The sequence below is a fragment of the Cornus florida genome, unplaced genomic scaffold (genome assembly GCF_030987335.1).
Source record: "Cornus florida cultivar Cherokee Brave unplaced genomic scaffold, ASM3098733v1 CherokeeBrave_3.0.0_Hap2_Chr09, whole genome shotgun sequence".
In the NCBI taxonomy this organism is placed as follows: domain Eukaryota; kingdom Viridiplantae; phylum Streptophyta; class Magnoliopsida; order Cornales; family Cornaceae; genus Cornus; species Cornus florida.
Window position 1 is genome coordinate 95,865,627 of NW_026775579.1, and position 18,557 is coordinate 95,884,183.

The following is an 18,557-nucleotide window of genomic DNA, read 5'->3' on the forward strand; positions in this document are numbered from 1 at the left end:
TTCCACAGTTGAAATCTAAGGCTAAAATTGATATCATTGGAAAGCTTATTTCGAGCTAGTCAATTTAGACTAAAAAATCACCCAATTTGGATTTAAAATGAGGAAGTTATGGTCACTTGAAATTCAAGTCGCTGTGCAGAAATTTCTGTAGATTAAGGCTTGAGCTTTGGGACTTAAGCTTGAGTTCGAAGAGCCTAGATTCGTTTTTCAGCATTGTTTTATGCACAAAACACATAGAATTGATTCCTTAAAGGTAAATGATGTGAGAGTTAAGTAATCTTACCTCAAAGTAGATGAAATCCCTTGCAAGAATGAATCAAAGCCACCAAAGTAATGGAAACGGAAGAACAACCTTCTTTGAAACACAACTAATACCTTCCCCTTTCAAGACCTCTTTTAACAGCCCAACAGTGGAAAAATGATGACAAGCTTTACACCAAAAGGATGCTCATGGTCTCTAGTTCACTTCTCATTCACACACCCATAACAAATTCCCCACACAAGAACCCCAATTAAGCATGTAAAGCCAATGACAATGCTGAAGGAAACAATAATGCTGAAAAATGTTATTCTGCCGAGATACTTTGTGTACAATGAAATGTAATAGTCAGCTGCACATATACACCATGTAGCCACGTACACCCCCACATGTCAAGCATACACATAGGCAAAGCATGCCCCAATGAAATGACTAAAAGACCCTTCACACATTTACCAATTACCAAGTATGCCATTTGTATACTTAAAGTCCACATTACCCCCTTGAAATGACCAAATGTCAAATATGCCATTTAAAATAATAAAAGTCAATAACGCCCTTTATGAAATAAACAAATGACATTTAAATTAAATTAAACACATTTGCAACTTTAATCATAATTTTCGACAATAAAATAAAATGCATAACTGCTACCATGTGCGGAAAATAATAAAAATGCAAGTCCTCACAATAGTACTCAATCAGCGCGGACAAACTAGTTAAATTGTTCACCACTTCCTACTTCATTCCTTCTCCGGATGAGTGAGATATTAAAGAAAGAAATAAAATGAGAAAAAGAAAAAAATGAGAGAGAAAGAGAGGGAAATAGTTTAGCTGGACAGGCCACCTCGTTTCTACTAAAGTAATCGGCCAGATACCTCGAAGTATTATTTTTCTAAATTTAATTATAGAAAAAGTAATAATATTTACACCAATTATTTTAATATATTTGTCTAATCGTAGGGATTTCTATCCATTTGATACTATGAATAAGCTTAAATATGGGTTCCATTTACTACATCAAATGGATAGAAACCCCTTCGATTAGACAAATAAGTTTGAAATTTCAGTTCTAAAATCATTTTCTTTACAAAAAAATGACCACATTCCCAAGTAACAATGGATGGTTATCTTAACCATGATATTCACAAATAATTTTTAAGTATATAAAACCAAGCAACAAATCTAGCTAGGTAAAATTAATTTCACCTATCAATTAAATAAAATGTCGACTTGATCCGTTTAATAATTATGTTATGAACTCTCAACACTAATCGACTTTTTTATTAAACGGATACATGTATAACCCCATTTAATGACCTATTTATTAAAACGATATATTATATATTTTTAGATTATTAATAATACTCAATAAAATAATAAATATTTTAAAAAATATAAATTTCAATTCAATCAAATTACAAAATAGTTTGTAGTGCACGAAAGAATAAATTAAAAGACAAATATTATTTCGGAACTCAAATAGAAATATATTTATAACATGCGTTGTTAAACAAATATAAATAGGTTATATGAGTTCAACTCTCAATTCAAATATAATAGGATTAATTAAATGAGTTAATTGTATCGATCTGAATTCATGTAAGACTAACCCAAACTCTCTTAATTCAAATGGAGTCCAACTGTGCCACACATTTGTCTAATTAAAGCACTAGTTGGAATGCACGTTACTAAATAATTTCCTTTGACAAACTATTACCATTTTTTTCTAATCAAACTGATCCTAAAACTGATCCGGAGTTATTTTTTCTAGACATTCCTTTTTCTAATCAAACTGATCCTAATCCGGTTCAAAAAACCGATCCATCTGAAGGAGTTATTTTTTCCACGCTACAAAAATCTCACGCACTGCCGTCGAAAAAACCTTTATTTATTTATTTTATTTTATCTTATTTCTCATCTGAAATCATGGTTCCTCATGGTCACAAGCGTAAGTGATATGTGTGCCGTGATTTTGCCAATTGATTTAGGGCATTATGAACTTTAGCATCTGTGTTATTTTGATAGATTTGATTAATTGTGTAGGATTATCATTTAATTTTCTTTGATTCGTATGTTGCAGGAAGAAGTGGAGGACGTGCTAGGAGTTGTCGTTCAGATTCAGATAGTAAGGACAACCCTCTTATCTTTCTATGTATCTATCTATAAGCGAATATGTATATGTATATGTATACGTATATGCTTGTGTATATATATGTTTTGTACAGATAGTAAGGCAACCCTCATTATCCTTTTTATGTATTACTTTCTATACACGAATATATATGTGTGTATCCTCATATATTATTGTATATATGCGCACAATCACAAAGCCATTCCACCTTGACTGTTCGTATATATATGTTTAGTGTCCCACTGTTTCTCCAGTTTTTTTTCTTTTTTCTTTGACGTTGGAAGGTCAAATTGGTTATATGTTTGGTGAGTTTTTCCGATACCAAGTCGGGAAGAGAGTTGGCTATTTTATTTTTCAAATATGAAAATATTGTGGATTTGTTGGTTTTTTTCCTTGGTGATTTCGATGCTTGCAGAACTTCTCTTTGCAGTTTGTTCTCTCATTTACATGTATATTTAATCCTTCTGCTAATCTTCTATATAGGTTTTCATGACCTCCTTCATAGTGCTGCTACCGCCGAGGGTCTAAAGTCCGTAAATCGTCAGATTGGCAGTGTTACGAAAGGGAGCTCAATTTCGTGTCATCATCTTTCCATGCTCTATGAAAGGGTATATTTGCTCCTTGTTTGAAACTATATATCAAGGTTGTTAGTGGAGTCTGTGTTATCATGTCGACATGACATGGGTATGGTATTAATTGTATGTGATACATGTTTTACACATTTACAAAAATCGAACATCTAGATCTTCTAATGTTGATGATGGAAGAAGCAATAAACGCTCAAATATGATAGCAAGAAACGGTTACTTACTTTTAAGATGGATGAAATCTCCTTCTTTTTTTTTTTTTTTTTTCTCACTATATTCCATTTAATTTTGATTATTATAGAGTATATTTTTAATGCATAGCATTATGCGTTATACTTTTATGTAGCATATATTATGTTAATAAGTGTGCAAGACATATCCTTATGCCCTTACCCAAGTTCTGGACACGTTACAAGTCGAATCCACATATCCTAGGATTAAGGATTTAGGGAAATCTGACACTTAGCCACACACTTGTATCGGATATATGTACATAGTCAAGGTAACATAGCCAATCACATTGTTTGCTACATTTTCTTTTCAAATACGAAAGCCAAATGATGCCTATAGCACCACAGTTTCCTAAAGAGCGTTTTACCTTATATACATTTGTCTATCCTTATATAAGTTTCAGAAGGAATGAAAATTATGTGATGAAAATTGAAATCAATTTGGGCGCCATCTCCCTAACTGATTTGAGCTATAAATTCCATCCTCTGGAAACCTTGCGCGGCGTTTCCATTCTAGTAAACATAACTCCTTAGAGATGACGCAAAATTGGAATGAAAACGAGTTTAAAGCCATGATATTGTGTTTTTTATGTACCTCCATTGACGTAGGAGGACATATTAAAAGGAAAGAAGGAAAGTTCGAATGATAACGAAATGGATTAATTAGGTTTCTATTTTGTGGTAGAAAGGTCCGTGGAGAGGGACAAAAGGACAAAGGAAGGAAGCTCTTCTCTTCCAAGCTTTCGTATTCCATCCTCTTAATGTCGGTGAAATAAAAGAAGGGAAAGGAATCTCTCTCTCTCTTTCTCTCTTCATTCTTTAGTATTTTTGTTGCCATTCTAACCATTTACATTTCTGTAATATCTAAGAAATGTTTTTTAGCGAAAACAAAAGACATTCTTCTTGCATATTCACAAAAAGACGAATTGTAGCCTTTTCTCCCTACGATGGCCCTCCCACCTTAACTTCATTAGCTCGTGCCAAACAATGGGAAAGTTCCATTTGATTACAATGAAAAATATAGAGATGCAAATGGTAAAAAGATGGTGCTATGACATGTAATTAAAATTGTTCGTAGACAAGCTTGTTTCTCAAAAGTTATAATTTCTCTTCTTTTTTTGGTTCTCTTAACAGGAGCTCACCTTTCCTTTTTCTTCTTTTCTTTGTTTTAAGATGTCGATTGAGTCAAATCCAATATAGGATTAACAATTGTATTTGAAGGTCTTTAGAAGTAAAATAAACTTCGTAACTTTACCCGTTTAAGTATTATATAATTCTAAATGTAAATGGGACTATCTGTTTTGTATTTCCTTTGAGTGGCAATTAGATCTCGGACTAAAATTTACATCTTTACGTAATTGAGAATTAATTTTTGTACATAAATTTCAAAGAAAATTTGTTGCGCTTTTAAAAAAATATTGTACTTTAAACATATGAATCAAAGGTCACTCCAGATTTTTTTTTTTTTTTTTTTTCTCTTTGAAGCCTAGCATTTCAGGAAGATTACACTATGAATATGGAATCAAATTTTACCTTAAATTCTTTTTATTTTTTATTTTTTATTTTTATCAATTCATAAATTCAAATTGGTAAACCCTTAGCCGAGTCCTGAAATTTCTTGAACTCCAAACTGGGCTTCCAATTATTTTATTTTATTTTTTTCTCTTTAAAATAGAGTACCTTAATGTTTGTTATTGATTTTATACTATTATTCATGTTTTTTTAGTTTATTTGGTTGTCTTGTGGATAAGGTTTTCTTTATTTATATCCATTGAACTTGACGGCAAGGTTGTTAAAGTATTTGTGGGGGCAATTTTGGTTTACTTTGCTTGGTTTTCTTTGTTGTGAATACAGTGCATAAGTTATCTTGGGTGTGATGATGGAGAATGTCAAAAGCTCCACAAAGCTTTGTCCCTACACTGCGGTAAGGAAGATGCTTCAGTAGTGACTAACTTTTAATTGATATGCTTCTGTTGTGGGTATGACACTTTAGGGGTTTGCGTTCTTCTATTTTTTATTTCTTATTGATTTCTGGTATGCAATGTTCATCTTACACCATATGATCCATATTTGTTTCAATCTTCACCCCTTTCTCTCCTTTTTAATTTTTCTATTTTCATTCTAAGTTGTTTTTCCGGAAGTTCTTATTAATATGATAATACTTTGACTCTGTTCAGGTCATAATTTCTATTGAGTTCATCTAAATTCTTAGGGATAAGTAAATTGGTGGATGGTTATCGCTTGGAAGCATGTAAGCTTGTAATCTTAGTAGAAAATAGGGTAAGTGCAATAAACCCCCCTAATCTTTACCGGTAAATGGCAATATTACCGGTAAAACAGGCGATGTCACTCTTCAGGTTAATTTTCCGGTAAAACAGGCACTATAATTTTAAAATGGCAATATTACCCTTATTACCATTTTAGTATTAAATCAATAAAACCCCCAATTTGTTAACCCTAACTTCCATTAGCTTCACCCCTACCAAATCACATCTCTCTCTCTGGTCTCAGAAAGCCATGAGTTAGAAAACCACTTCTGCAATTCGGCTGCTGGAACCCAAACTTCTCCCTCTTGCTCGTGAAATCTAACCATTATCATTGTCGTTGGATTTCTGTCTCTTGCTCCAAATGGCAGTCTGGCAGAGCGTCGTTGGAACCCAGTATGAAGTAGAACCAATTGAAGACAAATCAAAAGGAGCTCACCCTTCCTCTGGTGAGGATGAGGAAGCAAGGACTAAGATAATCAATTGGGTTTCAAACAGGAATCACTCCTCAAATTTGTTATACACACATTATATACATAGATAACAATATATAGAAGGCGAAGGAGTTAAAGAATACTACGGCGGCGGTGGACTCGATTTTGGCCTCCGTGAGGTGGTGCCGCCGCATTCTGGTTCTGGTTCTCAACAGATCGACGCTGTTGATAGGTGTGCGTTCGACGGAGATGGTGGTGGTTATGGGGGTGGAGATGAAGGTGGTGGTGCTGCTGTTGGTTGTTGGGTGGGGATGGTGGTGGTGGTTATGGGGATCGCGGGAGTGGCGCTTCCGCATCTGTGGTGGTGGTGGTGGTGGTGCTGCAATGGCTGGTTCAGAGGAGAGAGGGCACAATGAGAGAGACGATGGTCGGTAGAGAGAAGATACGGGATTAGGATTATGAGATTACTTAAATGTCCCTAATATTAATCATGTGGCAGTACTTATCAAAAAAAATTAATGATGTGGCAGTTCATAATGTGGATATTTTTGTCCAAAAATAATGGTGATTAGGTATTGTGTTGTCGCAATATTATTAATTGTTACTAAAGGGAAAATTTGTAATCTAACATTTCCGGTTAGCTCAGGTGCCGGCAAATTTGGATTTTGCCCTCAAATTATACTTCTTAAATAGTTCAGGGGGGTTTATTGCACTTTACCCTGGAAAATATGGCAGTAGAATACCTGAAGTTATTTCTTTTGCTGACAACATCTGGTACTTGGGTATATCTATAGATTATCAGAACATTTGTGTGAATGGAAGGAGGAAATTGGAGTGGAGTTTTGGGTTTGACTGGTTGCTTGCTTTTATTATTTGTTTCAATTTTTCCTTTGAGGGTGGGCCTTGGTGCAAAGGTAATGTTGTTGCATTGTGACCTGGAGGTCATGGGTTCAAAACAGGAAACAGTCTATCCGCATGCCGAGGTAAGTTTGTGTACATATGAGCCTTCCCAGATGCTGCAATGGCAGGACCCTTGTGAACTGGGCTACTTTTTCCAAATTTTCCTCCTAATTTGTTCATGCTGTGTGGATTTCTGAGAAGAAAATTCACTGGATCTAAACTCTTGGTTGTGCAATTATGTTGCATAATAACATAATTAATGCTGTTGCCCCAATTTACAAAAGGGTGGCGCTTTAAAAATTGTACCAGTGAAATTGGTCCCAATATTCTTGCTTTAGTCTGTTATACATAGTCATGGAATTGGCTTTGGAGATGCCTGCCTCTTCCAGTTTAGATCCTTATGCTTTAAGAGCAAAAAATGAATAAATAAAGTTCTTTGTCTTTTATGCATTGTTATGACAAACACAATGAACCCAAGATAAAATCAAGAATTACGACAGAAAAGTAAGCACACCACACTAAGAATACAAAGATTTATACGTGGTTCGGCAACAGCCTACGTCCACGGTTGAGATCCGGCGAAAGTTTTCGCTATATGTAAAATCAGAGATTACAAGATTTAAGCCCCTAACTATGTTTTTGTACGAATTTCAGAGTCTCTCTCTTACACCACTCCAAACCCTTAGCGCCCTTATATATCGGGCTACAAGAGACTAATTAGGGTCAAGGCCCATGAGCAAAAAAGGGGTCAAAAATTTTCCGGTGGGCTTGGGCCCGCACAAAGCTCATCCAATGGGTTGTCGGGTCATAAGTGGGTCACAACACAACCCGGCACCAAATTCGGGCCACAACATCACATGCATAAAACAAATGATGTCCTACTCTTCCTACAATCATGTGTACTGAGTTACACCTGTATTCTGTCGGTATGAGTTGATTCGCTGTCTTTTCCTTTAGTTGCCGGTTCTCATTCTGAAAAAAAGAGAGTAAACGTAGCCATCCTTGTTATTGTGTGTGTGTGTGTGTGTATATCTGTACATATGTAAATTGTAATCCTTTGTTGGGAATTATGAACCCTTCATATGTACTGAGTTACATCTGTATTCTGTTGATATGAATTGATTTGTGGTCTTTTCCTTCAGTTGTGGTTCTCATTCTGAAAAAAAGAGTGAATGAAGCCAACCTTGTTCTTATATTTATTTATATACATATGTATATTAATATTCGTTCTTCATAATATGTACGCGGATATGTGTGTATGAATATGCATAAATTTCCACTTTCATAATTAACTTTTGTTGACGTTGCGTCGTTGCCGCTTTTTTTTTTTCTAGCTTTTCTTGTTGATGTTGGAATTGCTCATATGTGAATTTTTTTTTTGTGTGCAACCGGTTCCATGATTTATCTTGCGAACTGCTCTCTTATTCATATGTATATCCTTCTGCTAATTTTGTTTGAAGGTCCTGAATACCTTCATCCAAAGGCCAATGCTGTCGAGGATGGGCGTGATCCGTTGCATGACGCTATCATGTCAACAAATAACAAAGCAGCATGTGTGGCTCTTACCATGATGTTCGATGAGGTATATTTGATCTTTATCGGGGAACAATTAAACTTTATTTCTATGGATTATCTGTTCTATTTCATTTCTAAGACTTAAATTGTAAATCATAATTGATTTATATATATGTTGTTTAATGTTTTTTTTCCATACCAACAAATAAATAAATCATTTAACAACCTTTGTGAAAATACCACTTAAAATCTATGATAAAGGCCTTTAGTACCTAAAAGTCCGTAGTTTCTTATGTCGAATAAGTGTCTTTGCTTTTCCTTATTTCCTCACTATCATGTCTAGAAAATAGGAATGAACTAGACAGACTTGTAGAAAAAAACTGTCCTTCATAAGCACTAAACAAAGCATGCACTAAGGGGAAGTCGTGGCACTAAATTTTTCATAGAGCAAGTCCAAGAGGATATCATTTTTCTTTTGTTAAGTAAGTCCAAGAGGATATCATAATCAATTCTCAAACGGATCTCAAATAGGAAACATAGTGCCAAGTTTGTTAATTCAGTAAAAGCCAATAGAAAGCATTACTTATCAAAAAAAAAAAAAAAAAAAATTGCAGGAGAAAACATCATGTATGTCAATAGGTCATAATAGAAAATAGCATTAATAAATCATCAACATTTATGAGATAATGTACCTGAATCTCTAAGATTCACAAACCAAGAAAAAGATTTTCAACTGATCTACGAGCAGCCAAGAACTGAAAGTGGTAGGTGCCGTTGCTATTCCAAGCCCGGGGAACTGTAGCTGAAGCATTCCAAATTCCAACATTAAATAAAGTGTAACCCCTTTTGGACCAAGGGCAGACTCAGGAAAAGATCCTTGCTACTGGAGCTAGCCTTTTCGAGTTGTCATCACAATTCCATACTACGCATTGTTGTGTGATGAAAGCCTGGTGCATAGCCACCAACTCTAGGATTGTTGCCATCCTAACAAGCGTCCTTTTGGAGGTAGTGAGCATTCCACCCACTCAGCATTCTGCCAAACTAAAGGATTCCACTATCCCGTATCAAAGGGGCTTTACATGTCTCATTTGTCAATGTTCCATTTTTCTTATCAAATTGGTGAATGCGCAAAAGAGCCATTTCCATAGAATAAAAAGTATCATAAACATTTTTTCATTCCACACAAATCAAGACATTTGCAATTTAAAGAAAATATTTTAACAATTCAATAGAACAGTGAGTCGTTTAATACTTGAAAATGAAGAACATATGCTTTAATAACATGAAAATGAGAGAGTAGAGAATCTCATACCTCAAGAATGCAAAACTCATAGAATGTGAACCTCATCAATTTTGATTCAATGCAAAGCTTTTCTCCTCCATTCAGAATTAACACAACAGAACAAGACTCCTCTTCACTTTTTGTCCTATGCCAGACTAACAAATCCACTACTTTTATAGCTTTACAGCAATCTGCAATTCACAGAGAAAAGAAAATACATATATGCATAAAAAATTGAATTCTCCGTACAAATCTTAGATTCTTGTAGAATATAAAATCCCTCTCTCTCCCAATAGATAAAGCTTTCTTTTTATTTTCATTATTTTGAAAGTTTGATGAAATCATCTTCACCTAAGAAGGATTTATAGAAACAACTTCACAAGTCAACTTATATGACCTAACTTCCTATGACCCTAAGTAGGTTATTTGTACCAAGGGCACCATTATAATCATTTAGAAGATATACTGCTGCCTGCTTGTGATCAAAATTAATATGTATCATGTGGTATTAAGAATAAATCAGTGCTAAACCAGCGTGTAGCTAATAGGTTTATGTGAAGTGCTGTATAGAAAATGTGACAGTTTTCTAGGTACATATACAGGTTTTTGAATATTGACACACACGCGCGCGCGCGCATATATATATCTACACTCTTTTTTATCATACAGAAATATGCACCCATATTTGGCATGATATATTTCTTTTTGGGTATTAAAATGGCAATGAATCAGTGGAACAGCTTCCACATTTTAGCAAAATGATAAATGAGTTGTTATGTTACTTCCTGAAGACTAAAGAGAATTTAACATTTTTCATCAAAATCATTTGAAAATACCAAAATTTACAGGTTAGTAACTGGTTTTGGAGACGGTTATCTACTATAGGGAGGCCAATTAAAATTTGTATCTAGGCCTATGTCAAAAAGAGCCATCTAACTGGTCTACCTTTGCCCTATCGGGTTTGGGTCTAAACTCTCATCCCAAAGGCTAGGGTTCGAGGTTGGAACCCGGGGAAAAGAAAAAAAAAAGAAAAGAAAAGAAAAAAAGAGCCATCTCTTATCTTTTAAATTCCATAATGCAGTTATAAATTATGAAACCTTTTCATACACTGCAATAATTAAAGTCCAGCAAATTTATAAATCAATGGCACGGACATGTTATTGTTAGCAACAAGTTTGACTAAAGTGGTGGCTCCAATCTCTCAAGTCATTTTTCTTCTTTCAGAAGCAACAGTTTTTGCTTCCTGTTTGGTTTCCAATTATGTAATAGGATCAGGTTAAGTTAGAGTCGACTGCCTGTTATCTAATCTTCTTCTTGAATTTTCTATGAAAAATCTAAATTGATTTGCTATAACACTTCCACGTCGGACAAAAATTAGAATTGGTCATGCTTCACTCCGTTTATGTTGGACTGCATGAAGACACTTTATCCACTACTATAAATTATGGAACATAGTCTATAATGTTACTGGCACAATGGAACATTGTACTTTTAACTATTCTTTAGTTAAATCTATATCGGCTTTGATCCATTGTCAAAAGTCATTATAGAATAGTGGTTAAAATTCTGGCGTTGCATATTAAGTTGAGAGGGGTCTGTGAGGTGTGTATTTCTTATTGCTGCCACTAAAAATATTCTAATTTGATTCATACGTCCTTTTTTTTTTTTTTTTAAATGTTATTCTTTTGCATTCATTTTTTCTTTGCTTCTTATTTTTCTATATTAGTACTATCATTTGGGTTTTCTTTATATATTTTTTAAAACTTGTAAACTAGATTTTGGATATATTTGTGATGCAATAATATTTTACATATATTGTTTGGTATTTGAAAGCAGTGTGCAAGCATCTGTGGGAGCGATCATGAAAGTTGTAGGCACCACCGCGAAGAATTGTCCCGATTTTGTAGTGGTAAGGCAGATGCTTATAGTTAGTAACTTTTGGTTAATGATATTCTGTGCTTACTTGGGCTTCCTCATTTACATTTTTGCCATCTTATTCTTTTTCCTAGCTCTGCAATATTTATCTTATGCCAGATCTGTTTCAAGTATTTTGTTCTCTTTGGTGCCTTTTTTTCTTTTCATTCATAGCTGTCTTTATTGAGTGCTTTTTATTTTTGTAATTTACATTTTTTTATTCTTTTGCCACTCCATTGATTCTGTTCCGCTCACTTTGTCGTTCATGGTTCATTTGATTTCTTTGGGGATAAGTACATCGGTACATGATTCTGGCGTTCAGGCATGTCAGCCTTTGATCTTAGAGGAAACTATGGTGGTAGAATTATGGAATATATTTTTATGTTGACAACATCATGTAATTAGGGGTATCTCATAGATTGATATGTTATGGGAGTTAAAAGGAGGAAATGCGATTGGAGTTTTGGGCTTAGTTAGACAAACATGCTCATGCGGCTAGCATGTGCTTTTTTTATTTATTTATTTTTTCCTTCTAAAATTTCAATATTTTTAATTTTTTTCGTTCTGAGAAGATTTACGATTCATTGTTTCTTAAAAAATGTTGAATTGATGTTTGAAGTGCAAATATGTGCTTTTATTTTTGATCTAGTGGTCATTTGTGTGAAATTGGTGACATCTGTTTTTCTTCATATCATCTTTGAATCATTTATACTGTTCATGTGAAGAAATCATAGCAATGTTTGTCTAATTTTAAAAATAAAGGGTGAATTATGTTGCCTTCTTTGAGGTTTGTTTATATTTAAATGAATTTCCTTTTTAGTTTGAAAAGTAACACTGACAGAGTATGTGGTTTTTAGCTTTGTCCATCAAAATCTCTATATGTTTTTTTTTTTTTTTTGATAAGTCAAAATCTCTATATGTTTTTTAATTGAATATACCAGTTATTGTGGGAAAACATATGAACCCTTCACTGCAAAATGTTTATATTACACAGCCTCAGCTCTCAGCTAATTAACTGTGCTCTTTGCACTGCTTTGCAACAACGACATCTCTTTTGTCAATCTATTGTGCAGGAAATTCTATTCTCGCTCCTTTCTGTTTAATTAATTTTTTTTGTTTCCATCATGTTCTCACCTTATCCTCAAAAGCACAACTAACCTGATGGTCGAGGTGAATTAGGACCTGTTTTGAAAATAAAGGCAGAGATGGTGATTCTGATCATTACAAAGACCATAGATTGATCGTGAAGGATTTTCTCAATTGGGTCTATTATGGAGGCCAGTACGTGGGGTTTTGTTTATTACATTTACAGATCAGCTCACCACTGAGAAAATGTGGGCTTTTGGTCGTTTGATGAGAATTAACTGTGATGGAAAAAACTGAAATGGAATGTCACAATCTAAGAAGCACGGATAGGGACACAGTCACACAGGAGTGACATGATACGGACATAGCGATATGACAAATCTAAAAAAAAATATTAGGATACCAGTACGGCATGGATACGTTAAACAATAATAATATATATTCTTATATATAAATTTAAATAATGATTTTTGCTCATTATCCTTGTAACCATGAATGAAATCACTAACTTGGAACTTTGAGCTAGATGTTTGTTGTTTTTGTTTTCTAAAATTTTATATTATGTTTCTAATTAACCCAAGCTATATCTTAAATTATCTTTTACTTATATAAAAAATATATATATCTTAAATTATCTTCGATCCCATTTTTCTATCTAAATAAAATTACAAAACTACCTTTCGTATCCTAAAATTGTCCAAAACGTATCCTTGTCGTATTCAACCAAAAAATAACATATTTAAATTTCAGGATACTTGTAGCCATATCCGCGCATTTGACATATGCCCTATGCCACCACGTCACCCCTAGGTGAAGTATCTATGCTTCCTAGGTCACAATGTGAGGTACATTTGAGATGGATTTATACATGTGTATCAGAGAAGGAAAGGTGTTTTTTTTTTGGGGGGGGGGGGGGGGGGGGGGGGGGTGGGGATTGTACAAGTCGGATCATAGATTAGTAACTTGTGACCTGCTGCAACATTCTGGTTACTCGCTTTAAGAATCTTATATATTTGTCACGAGATGTATGCTGCTTATGCTTGAAGTAGTTTAATCCCGATCCAGTCCATGCTAGATTTTATCCAAACACCTCAAACTGATCCAAGTAAGATTTATCACTGCCATGGTGGCATCTGTCAACACGAGAAAACCAAAAGACCATTTAGCCACTGTTTCCGATGAATGACCTTTAGCAATGCTTGCTAACTGATCCCCTAATCCATAGGCCTTCACACTAGTGTTTTTACTTCTTTCTGGTTCCAATGTATCGTCCATTCCTTTCTTCCACCAAATTTTCTAATGTTTAACAATCTAATTTGCTTTTTGGGACTTGATCCACGAGTATCAAAGAAGCATGTAACTTGCAAAATCACTTTCAGTGGAGGAAGTCCCCTGGTAATGAGTCAAGAATTCCCATTTTGGAAACATGGCACAAAACCCCCAATTGGTTGCCTTAGATGATGTACACTTTGTATTTTATCCATTTGGTCAATTGAACTTGCCCTTAAACTTGAGCGTTAATGATATACATACTAGGAGGCAACAAAATTTACGTAAATAGAACTTGTCAAAAAAAAAAAATTTACATAAATATATATATATATATATATATATATATTAGGGATTTTTCAATGGAAGATGTGATGAAGGAGAAATTAAGGTGAGTTGAAAGAAAAAATAAAATAAAAATAAACAAAAGGTAACTTGTACATAAAAATTAAAGCATTTTCCCTTAAATATATCTGAATGAATGTATTTGAGTCATTTCACGTGACTAAAGTAAGATAAAAATGTATTTTCATTCGATCCAATAGTGGAATTGACTTTATGAAAGTTCATTTTGCTGACATTAGCAAAATCCATACTTGAGTTGTGTTGACCCTTGGTGGTTACAAAACAATGTTTGCCAAGAGACGTCCCAATTATTTTTGAAACTAAATGGAAAATTCATGTAAGTATAACAAATCTCAGGGAAGTTGGTGCAAATTTTTAGGAATAATTATGAAATTATAATATCAGTTTTGTTGTTGTTGGTGTTGTTGTATTGCTTTCATAAATTCTGTTTTTGAAGTGCTCTCTCATTTATGTGTATATTCTTACGGTAAAGCTTCTTTGCAGGTTTTGAAAAGGATGGACTGCCCACTGATGAAGGTATATTTCCTCTTATGTAGAAAGGTTAAATGGTAGTTTATTTTTATACAATCTTCTGGGAAGGCATGGGTTTACAATATTTATAATTCAAATAGAAATATCTAATTTAGACAATTGTTGATGCAAAAGATACCAGCCTTGTGTCAAATTCCTTATTTCTCATAATGTTCTCTCTTCAAATATGACAAAGGTGTTACCCTTGGCTGTTGTGTGCGCTCACTTAAAGAGTGTCTATCTCGTATGTATTTGTAATTGCATGAATCCCTGTGCATCCCAATGTGTATATACATCTTTCTCCAGTAAGTTTATAGTCCAAAAGTTCATCTCTTTGGACAATTTTATGTTAATGTTTGCATTTTATGGTTCATGCTGTAAAACTTCAGACCTTTTAGATATTAGTAGCTGTATGAAATTTGCATGAGAAGTTATTCTCTTAATCTTGTTAAGTTGTTAACAATACTACTACTATACAAAGTAAGAGTTGCAAGTGGAATACCCACTTGTATTCCACTTAAATTCTCACGTAGGAAACCAAACTAGAAAGTCTGTTTGAACAGCTTGCCTTTTTTAATGTCCATCATTTACTTTCAACAATTAGCAATCACAACCACTGAACCCCAGCAGATAACAAAAAATTTTAAAGTAAAAAACAAGCACAAAGATTTACAATTTTCATGTGGAAAACGCACACGGGAATAGCGAAGGGTACTCGTTTGAGCTCAATCAATCCTCTACGCAGAAGAAGTGTTTGACCTTACCTTGCTAGTCTTGACTCCAATCCTATAATTAATGTTGATTTTCTTTACCTCCAATGCACATAATTACTGCAACTAGTCCGAACTCCACCTCAGAATCACCATCTCTTATTCCCAGTCAACGTAATCGTTCTTTTCAGTCCGTTGCCTCTCCAATAGTGATTTCTAGTTCATGCTATATTGTTCAACGCGCAGTGCTGAAATTATGAAGTTTATTGCTGATTACTCTTCAAGAAATAAATTCAAATCCACAGTACACTCAAATGTTCATGCATAGTCTAATCGCTCGTCAATTTAATTGTATGAACCAAATAGTAGTAGTTGTAAAACACTTGAAAAGGAAAAACCCCAAAGCATGGAATCTCTCTTCAAAGTTTGGGCTAATAAAAGTGTTTTCAGATTAATTTAGAAAAGGTTACTGCAGTTTTGATACAAATGGGTTCTGACAGATCACTGGCGTGAAAGCCAAGAAGAATCAAGCGGACAGAAAAAGGCAACTGTTGTGCTATGCGATGCAAAGATAATCAAGGACTGAAGAATTTGATGCGATGCAAACCTGAGCCAAATATTGATGCAAACAGTAGATGAGGTAGAGAACCAAGGAGAAGAAGAATTGGTGTGTGATTTCTGTAGCTGAGATTTGTGATTGGGGTTTGATTGCAGTTGAAAATAGGGTTTGATCTTGGTATTTTGCGTTGCGATGCAAACTGAGTCAAAAATCGATGTAAACTAAGTCAAAATCAAAATCAAAATCGCTGCATTGAGAAACCGAGAACTAATGTGGAGTCATGGTGCAAGGGTGAGATGCGATTTCAGAGTTGATTGTCAAATAGCAAAGTAGTGATGCCATTGTGCAGAGATGATCGTCGAGGTATCGCGATATGCAGAATTGTGATTGGGCTGCAATGGTTAGCGATTGAACTAACTATTGTCCACTGCTCTAGTTGAGTTTTCCTTGCTCTGATACCATGTTAACCTTTGTGCAAACAAGTCAGAGAAGTGGGAGAAATCCTATATTCAACAGAAGGTTTAATGGTACAAATACAAAATAAATAAGTCCCAGAGGCTGACGAACTAAAAAGAAAGAAAAACAATATTACCCATAACATAAATAAGAAATAACTCAACAACTCTCTCACGGTCACCACTTTATTATATATTTCCAAAGTCTCTCTCTCTCTCTCTCTGCCAATCATTTTAGTGGGTCTGAGCTCAGACTCCTTCCTCAATCATTTTAATGGATCTGAACTCCAAAAACTTCTCAGTTCTCTCTTACATTATGTTCACGCTCTCCTGTTTCGAGCTATGCATGTGCCACAATTCATCCAAATTTGACATAATTGAAATTGAGAAAGCAGCAGTTCATTTCTCCTGGCCTGTTGTCACATGCTCTTCATTTTTAAGAATAGATTTCTTCAATATCAGAACCAAACACCAAAAAACAAAAGAAAAAAGTTTGTTTTGTATGTAAATGTTTAACGTTAGTTCATGGTCATTTGTTAGTTGTAGTAGTTCTCAGATTCGTATATTTTTGTTAACTCACGGCTAAGATCCTGGAATTATGTTGAACTACAATTCTTTATGCTAGCTTACTTTGATCAAGTATCTTCATGTTTATTATTGATCACACACTTCCTTTTCTTCTATCAGTTGTATCATATTAATAGACAAAAGACTTGAGTGGAAGTACATGATGAAAATGCTTACTTTTGTTTGTCAGTCAAAACATGATCTTCTTAGTCACACGTTGCTTGAAAGTTATGTTGACTGTTGATATTTGATGAGTGAATCTTGTTAAAAAAAAAAAAAAAGGTAAAGGCGTGGTCGTCAACTACCTGTATCAGTTTTAATTTTTTTTAATTTTTCCCCTTTCCCTCTGGTATCTATAAGAATGCTTCGTCATTAATAAAATATATTTATGGTAGTCAACTTCTCTTTTTGGTGTCTTGCTCTATTTTGGAGGAATCTTGTCTAAACTACTTAATACATTTTATGGCCATGATGTAGTCTCTGCTGAACCCTTTTTTGTTGCAAAGATTAAAGTAAGCTATAAGATTATGGATCTTTGCGCGCGCGTGTGTTTTTGAGTACTTTTAGTGCAATTGTTGTGTTTGAAGTGCAAGGATCAGTTACCCATTTAATTTTTATGGACTTGAATGTAGGAGTTCATACACAAAGCATTTTATCATTACGAGCATCTTTTACCTTTGCACTTTTTGGTTAGAGCTTTTGGTCATTGGATGAAAAGCTTTTGTAGTTTGTTTGTACGAAGTCTAGGTTTAAGTTGTAGACTGCTCTGCTTGGTGGTCTTCTATTTGGATTATTTAAATAAGATTGATGTCTCCTGTACTTCTGTTGTGGACAGATAAGGCTAGGTCATCATTACACACTGTTTATTTATTTTAGATTGCATAAGACACAGTCCATTGTGTGATGTTACTGTCACAATAAACATTATACTCTTGATACATCCATATTGGTAACATGTTTCTCTTCATCGTCAATCACAGAGTACCAACTTGATTCTTCTCGTTTTCTGCAATCATGTCTTTGGCAATATTTGTAAAGGTATAACAAAGCAAGTTTTTCCTGGGCAATAATGGTTTACGACTGTTCTTTGGTTTCTTTGTTGTGAATGCAGAGTGGTGGATTATGCGATTTTGGAAGTGATCATAATGCTTGTGCGCTTTCGCCAAACTTTGTCCCAATATTGTTGTGGCAAGGATGATGCGGTTTCCCATCTGCAAAGATATAACTAAAGTTTTATGTTTTGTTAGTTGTGGCCCTTGTGGGGATATGTTATATAATTTATGGAAGATGGATGTTAGGAATGTTTAAGATGTTATTTTATGGCTAGGACTTCGAAAAAACTTGTGTATTCGTATATCTTCTCTGCCAAAACATGGATTCCCCAAATGGAAACCACCAAAATATGGGTTGTTAATTGTTGCCCACTTAACTGGTAGCTGATTAAAAATTATTACATTATTATTTTACCTTTGTGATGCGTTTGGTGTGCAGGAATAAAATGAAATATAATTGAAAA

The 18,557-nt window shown here is 34.3% G+C and overlaps 1 protein-coding gene across 2 annotated transcripts; it reads left to right on the forward strand.

The window, feature by feature from the left end:
- Positions 1-1,991: 1,991 nt before the first annotated feature.
- LOC132275405 (uncharacterized) lies at positions 1,992-18,511 on the forward strand. 2 transcript variants are annotated; one of them, XM_059776882.1, is made up of 8 exons: positions 1,992-2,210; positions 2,343-2,387; positions 2,877-3,001; positions 5,065-5,134; positions 8,269-8,390; positions 11,442-11,514; positions 14,724-14,756; positions 18,153-18,511. In XM_059776882.1, exons 1-8 carry the CDS (start codon positions 2,189-2,191, stop codon positions 18,179-18,181), a joined length of 519 nt encoding a protein of 172 aa, XP_059632865.1. In that variant the 5' UTR covers positions 1,992-2,188; the 3' UTR covers positions 18,182-18,511. The 2 variants fall into 2 exon arrangements, with proteins under 2 accessions (XP_059632865.1, XP_059632866.1); XM_059776883.1 differs by lacking the exons at positions 1,992-2,210; positions 2,343-2,387 and adding an exon at positions 2,508-2,698.
- The last annotated feature ends 46 nt before the right edge of the window (positions 18,512-18,557 follow it).